This window comes from Mastigoproctus giganteus, chromosome 9 (assembly GCF_048544385.1).
Source record: "Mastigoproctus giganteus isolate SK-2022 chromosome 9, ASM4854438v1, whole genome shotgun sequence".
In the NCBI taxonomy this organism is placed as follows: Eukaryota; Metazoa; Arthropoda; class Arachnida; order Uropygi; family Thelyphonidae; genus Mastigoproctus; species Mastigoproctus giganteus.
Window position 1 is genome coordinate 199451002 of NC_143583.1, and position 6000 is coordinate 199457001.

General features: G+C 37.2%; 1 protein-coding gene across 2 annotated transcripts in view; it reads left to right on the top strand.

Moving 5' to 3' along the window:
* The window catches only part of cyp33 (peptidylprolyl isomerase cyclophilin-33), a 183883-nt gene that overhangs the window by 37917 nt on the left and 139966 nt on the right, over positions 1-6000 (top strand). For both annotated transcript variants that reach the window (XM_090381682.1, XM_090381683.1), the window contains one exon: positions 4992-5018. In XM_090381682.1, coding sequence (XP_090237808.1) covers positions 4992-5018 — 27 coding nt within the window. The remainder of the gene's footprint in view (positions 1-4991; positions 5019-6000) is intronic.

Consider the following 6000-nt stretch of genomic DNA (forward strand, 5'->3'; position numbering starts at 1 on the left):
TGATAAATGTCTGGCCTCCACTTCCCTACAGACATTTCTGATGTGTGAATGTAGATGAACAATACTCATTCAGTTTTTCAGCTACCTCAGGAGGCTCATCAACAATTGAACAATCGATATCAAGTGGACCAATCTGATTCATCCCCTTCCTTCTAGAGTTCACATAATTAAAGAAGTCTTTACTGTTTTTCTTTGTATCCTTTGCCAAAGATTTGTTATAATCTGCCTTTGCTTGCCTGATCTCCTTTGTGACTTGATTATAGACTATCTTATATCTGCCATAGGCATCTGTGTCCCTTGATAATTTATATGCATCCCACGCATTTTTCTTCTCTGCCACGAGTCTCATCAGTTCATCTGACATCCATTTAGGCCTAAACTTTGAACAGTATTTCTTAGTTGGTACGAAAAGCCTAGTAGCTTCGAAGATTAATTCCTTGAATGGATCCGATTTAGAATTTTCTGCCGGCAACATAATCAGTTGGTTCCACTGTATGGAATTTAAAAACTGTCTGCGAACACTGTAGTCACCTTTACGAAAGCAAAAACCCTTCTCCCTTTACCCCTGATGGTAGTTACATCTTTGAGTAAATCCCACATCAGTACAATGTGTTCACTTCCACCTAGTGGTTTCTTTATCGGCAGCTTCTTAATACATGAATAATCACTGCTGATAATCAGATCAAGGGTATTACTCCCTCTAGTTGCCTCTCGAACATGCTTCTGAAAACAATCATCCAATAAATCCACAAAAGTCTTACTAGTGCGTGAGTGACCAACCCAAAATTTCCAGTCGATATCTGGGAAGTTAAAATCTCCCATTATAAGACAATCTGATTTACTGGCCCACTCTATTTCTCTGTACAGTTGTTTGTTGTACTCATCAGAGTTATTTGGTCTATAACATACTCCTACTCTCAATTTTTCTTTCCCAGAAATTATTATCCAGAGATTATCCAGGGATTATTCACGAGAACATGGTAAACAGTGGTGGATTTAGGGTGGGGGGGTGCCAAGGCATGTTGTTGCCCATTTATTTTGGGGGTGCCAAGGCATTTTTGTCCTCCCTGTTGTATTTCGGAAAATATACCAGTCGTTTAAATTCTCTACAAAAAAAAATTTTTTTTTTCATTGTTAACATCGGATTTTATCTATTTTTGCGTTGTGTTTCAGCTATTTTCAATTGACTACAGTTGGCAACACTAATGCTAAAGTAATCGCCATTCTAGTGCACAAAATGGTGTTTCCCCTGTCATAAATGGTGTCCCTCCTGTCAATTTTTTTTCTGGATCCGCCACTGATGGTAAACAGCATTCAACAGCAGAGAACATCAGTAAAGTTAATGACATGGTGATAGATAATCAGGCAATAACTGTTGGGCAAATAGGCTTAAATACAGGCATCAAAATTGAATGGATGCAAAACATTCTGTCAAATGAAGTTGGTACAAGCATTTCTGCACAATGCGTTCCCTATATTTTGACACCTGATCAGAAATGTCTTCAAATTGAAAACACCAAAGTTACTTTCTTCCCCTAATCAAACAGATTCTGAAAACTTTCTAGCCATATGTGTAACTCTGAATGAAACATGGCTACATTACAACAACAAGAGTCAAAACTGCTATCAAAATAATGGAAATATGCTACATCACCACCTTCAAAGAAGGCCAAGCCAAAACCCATCAGCATCTGTCTTTTGGAATTCAAAAGGCATAATAATGGTAGGTTATTTTCCAGAGGGACAACAATAAATGGATGATACTGTGCTAACTTTGTAACTAAATTATGAGATACAATCAAATCAAATAGGTGAGGAAAGCTTACTGTTTTGCTTCACCAATGTGTTTCAAAATAAAATCTATGTAAAAAGGGATTATTCAGAAATATACAGTATTTCCCCATGTATAAGACGCACCTTTTTTCGAAAAATTTGGGGTCTAAAAACTGGATGCATCTTATACAGTGGTTGTACATTTTTTTTACTTGCATTTCCCGCTTTTTCGCACTTGTTGTCTTTGTGCTTATTGTTTCACACTTGTCACCGGCATATTAGGTTCCGTTTTGCCACATTCTGCCCAGAAATGCCTCAGAAAAATATTTTCGTATAGTGCTGAATTCAAGTTAAAAGTGATCCAGTTTGCAAAAGTGATGGAAATCGTGCTGCTGAACATACGTTTGGTCCTCCTCCAACTGAGAAAACAATCCGAGACTGGCTATGGGCAGAAGAAACCCTACTGAAAATGCCATGGCAGAAGAAGGCCATTAGAGGCAAGTCAGCAAAATGGCCTGATTTACAGAGGGAATTGAAGATATGGATTGAGGAGCAAAGGGTAATTGGAATTCCTGTGTCCACAAAGATGGCTCAGCATGAGGCAAGAAGAATTGCTGATGAAAAAGAAGTTACTGATTTCAAAGGACACAATTGGTGCTTCAGGTTCATGAAACGGAATGGACTAAGCATGCATACACGCACCAGACTTGCCCAAAAGATGCCTGAAAGCTATGAGCAGAAGGTCCTTGAATTTCATCGTTTTGTCATTCAATGTTGGAAGACACATCAGTTTGAGTTGGGACAGATTGCAAATATGAAAAAAGTCCCCCTTCAATTTGATGTCCCAAGTAACAGAACTGTTGATAAGAAGGGGGTGAAAACTGTAACTGTGAAGACAAGTGGACATGAAAAGAGCCATTATACAGTTGTTCTAGCTTGTTGTGCCGACGGAACCAAGCTGCCTCCCATGCTGATTTTCAAACACAAAACAATGCCAAAAGAAGACATTCCTCAAGGAGTGTTCATGACAAGGGTTGGATGGATCAGGATGGGATGAAGATCTGGTTTGAGAAAGTTTGGAGCAGAAGACCAGGTGGGCTCTTACGCAAACCTGCCCTATTGGTGCTTGATCAGTTCAGGGCATACATAACAAAAAATACAAAGAAGATTGCCGCAGAGAAAAAAAACAAAACTTGCTGTCATACCTGGAGACTTGACATCCCAGCTCCAACCACTTGATGTCAGCATTAACAAACCCTTCAAAGCTGCCATGAGAGATGAATAGAACCAATGGATGAAGTCTTCTGGGGACAATTTGACACCAGTAGGAAGAGTGAAGAAACCATCTATAGGAGAAGTTTGTACCTGGGTGAAAAGATCCTGGGATAATATCAAGATTGAGATTGTTGTCAAGTCATTTAAGAAGTGTGGCATTTCAAATGCCACAGATGGAACTGAGGACGAGGCAATATATGAAGACAGTGATTCATCATCAGACACAGATGAGGACAAGCTAATGGATGGGAGTTTTGACAGTGATGAGTTGTATGAATTTTATGATAAATAAAACTTGAGTTCAATAACTTTATGTTATACATTTTTTTTCAAATTTCATATATGGGAGCGTTTTATACATGGGGAAATACGGTATATCAATGTTTGATCAATGGCAGCTGATCACACATTTTTTTGTTGCCATGGTTGTAAATTCATCAGGCTAGCTATAAATTGTTGCCCTACCCAACACACTCAACAGATCTAGCCTCATCTGTTTTCCACCTTTTCTTGAAACTAAAATCCTACTTGTCTGGAAAGAAGTATGGACTGGATGATGAGGTGATAGCAGCCAAAAACTCCTGTTTTCAGGACCTTCAAGAAATAACTACAAAACTGGGATCACGAATCTGGAGCATTGCTGAAAAAAATGCACTGAGTTACAAGAAGACTACATTCAAAAATACTGTGAACGACTAGTGGCTGAAAGCTATCTGTTGCAATTTTTAAGTCATTTCTCTAGTAGTACTTTTTTTTAGTTGTTTCAGTGATGAAGGCTGTGCATCATATTCTAATATATTGTGCAGATTTTCATTAGGGTTCATGCCTGGAGACTGAAGAAGTGAGAAGAGTCAGTGAAACTGATTGAATTAACCATCAGTGTTTCCTTAATCCATTGCAATACATCTACTATGATAAATAATCACATTTTCATTTCGTGACTGGCCGTTTCCTTTGGGATAAAAATGAAATTTTGTAGGATGTATTGATCTGACAATTTCTTAAATACTGGGCAGTCTTTTTTTTTTTTTTTTTTTTTAAGTTTATACTCTGGCATGGCAAACAGGTTAGAGTAATTTACAATTAATTTGGACATGAATACAATCATGAACTGTATTTAATAATCACACAGGTTTTAACCATGGTCCACCGAAATGCTTGTATGTTATTGCACTCTTGTGCGAGTTGTCAGCTGTGTTAAGTCTTAATTTGTCTTCCTTGCAAACATCAGTAGACTGCACTTAATTTCTGCCATGAGGATAATTCCTCCCACATAATTTTTATTTTACCTCTGGCTACTGTATAGTAAGTATGATACCTGATAGAAGCATTGCCTCATGCAATGTGGTCTTTCAGACAACAGTATATTTTTCCAATCTTTTCTAATCCAATTGTGTCAATTCAAACACCATTTGGGTCTTTTTCCAATTTTTTCAATTTTCTGCTCTTTGAACAGGTTTTGTCTTTGAAAATGTTCCATAATTCTCAACTTGTAGGTCAGTGGTTTGACAGTCCTGTATAAAGCTCTTCTCTCTGTCCCCTCCCATAGTATCCTCTTTTCTTCTTGGTTACTCCTTTTTGAACTCCTTTGTCTTCGGACGACTTCTTATAAATTTTGGATATTGTAGTCATATACAATCCTGTGATTTCTATAGCTCTGCTCCAAGTTTTTATGCAACAGCGATAAATCTTTTTTGGAAGGCATTCATATCTTTCATTTTGCTAATTTTATCATTGAGTTTTAGTTGTTGACTGTGTTGATATTAAGCCATTAGGTATGACCATTTCTCGTGATTCCCTGATTTGAATATATTTTGTTTGTACTATGTTGATAGTACAAACAAACTATTCAAATCAGGGAGGCTAATATTTAGCTTGTATAGTATACATTTATGACTATGTGAATGAAGATTGTTTTACGGAATAACTTCTGTGTTTTGCAGGATGCAGCAGCTGCAATTGATAACATGGTATGTATATTTTATTTACTTATTTTTATATTTTCCTTTTTAACATTTATTTTATCTTATATAGCAGTATTTTTTCCCTTATGCAATGTTTGTTGTTATTTGTTATTTGGATTTTAGGAGCATTAGCAACTAAGGCCATATTGCTCTGGGGATATGCAGTGGTCATTCCCTGACTTTTCCACATCCTCCGTATTTGGTGGGCACGGCTTGAACCCCGGGTTAATCAAGAAGCGTGTGCTACGCACTGCTGCTCCTGCCCACCTGGCTACGGAGGCGACCCCTTATGCAATGTTTATAAGTGATTCTATTAGAAAAATATGCAGTAAAAAAAATTAGGATGAAGCCAAGTTGCTTGGCTCAGTATGTTATTCATCGTTGTCTAATTTTTGGGTGATTGATAAATTACATGAATAAACCTACATGAGACTCCAGTAGCCTGCAAAATCATCATAAAATTTGATTGTTAATCATTTTGAAACATTGCAGATATAAGCTGGGCCATCTTTGGAGTATTTCGGCCCTAGGCAAAATATTTTCGGGGCCCCCTACACCCTACTTTAATAATAAAAAAAAATTAACACCATAATCCAAAATTAGGATTACGGTCAATATAAAAATGTAAAGCAAATAAATTTGCATATATTTCTAAGAGTAAAAATCAAGAATATAATACACAACACATACTTATTCTAATAAAACATTTATTTTTGGTATCAAAATCAGGTACAAGTATAAATATAAATACCATGATAATTTTATTTGCAAATTTTATAAGGAACACGAGGCCTCATGCTTGTCGTTAATCTACTGGAAATCATTGATTTTGGCTGTATTCATTGCCATTTATGGATTCTGCAAAGTACGGGCCCTAGGCACATGCCTAGTTTGCGTAGGCCTAAGCTGGGCTCAGAATATAAGAGAGTAGGTGGACTGGCTGTAGTTGCCCCCCCCCCCAGCAGCGCTCAACAATTTTAGGCCCATC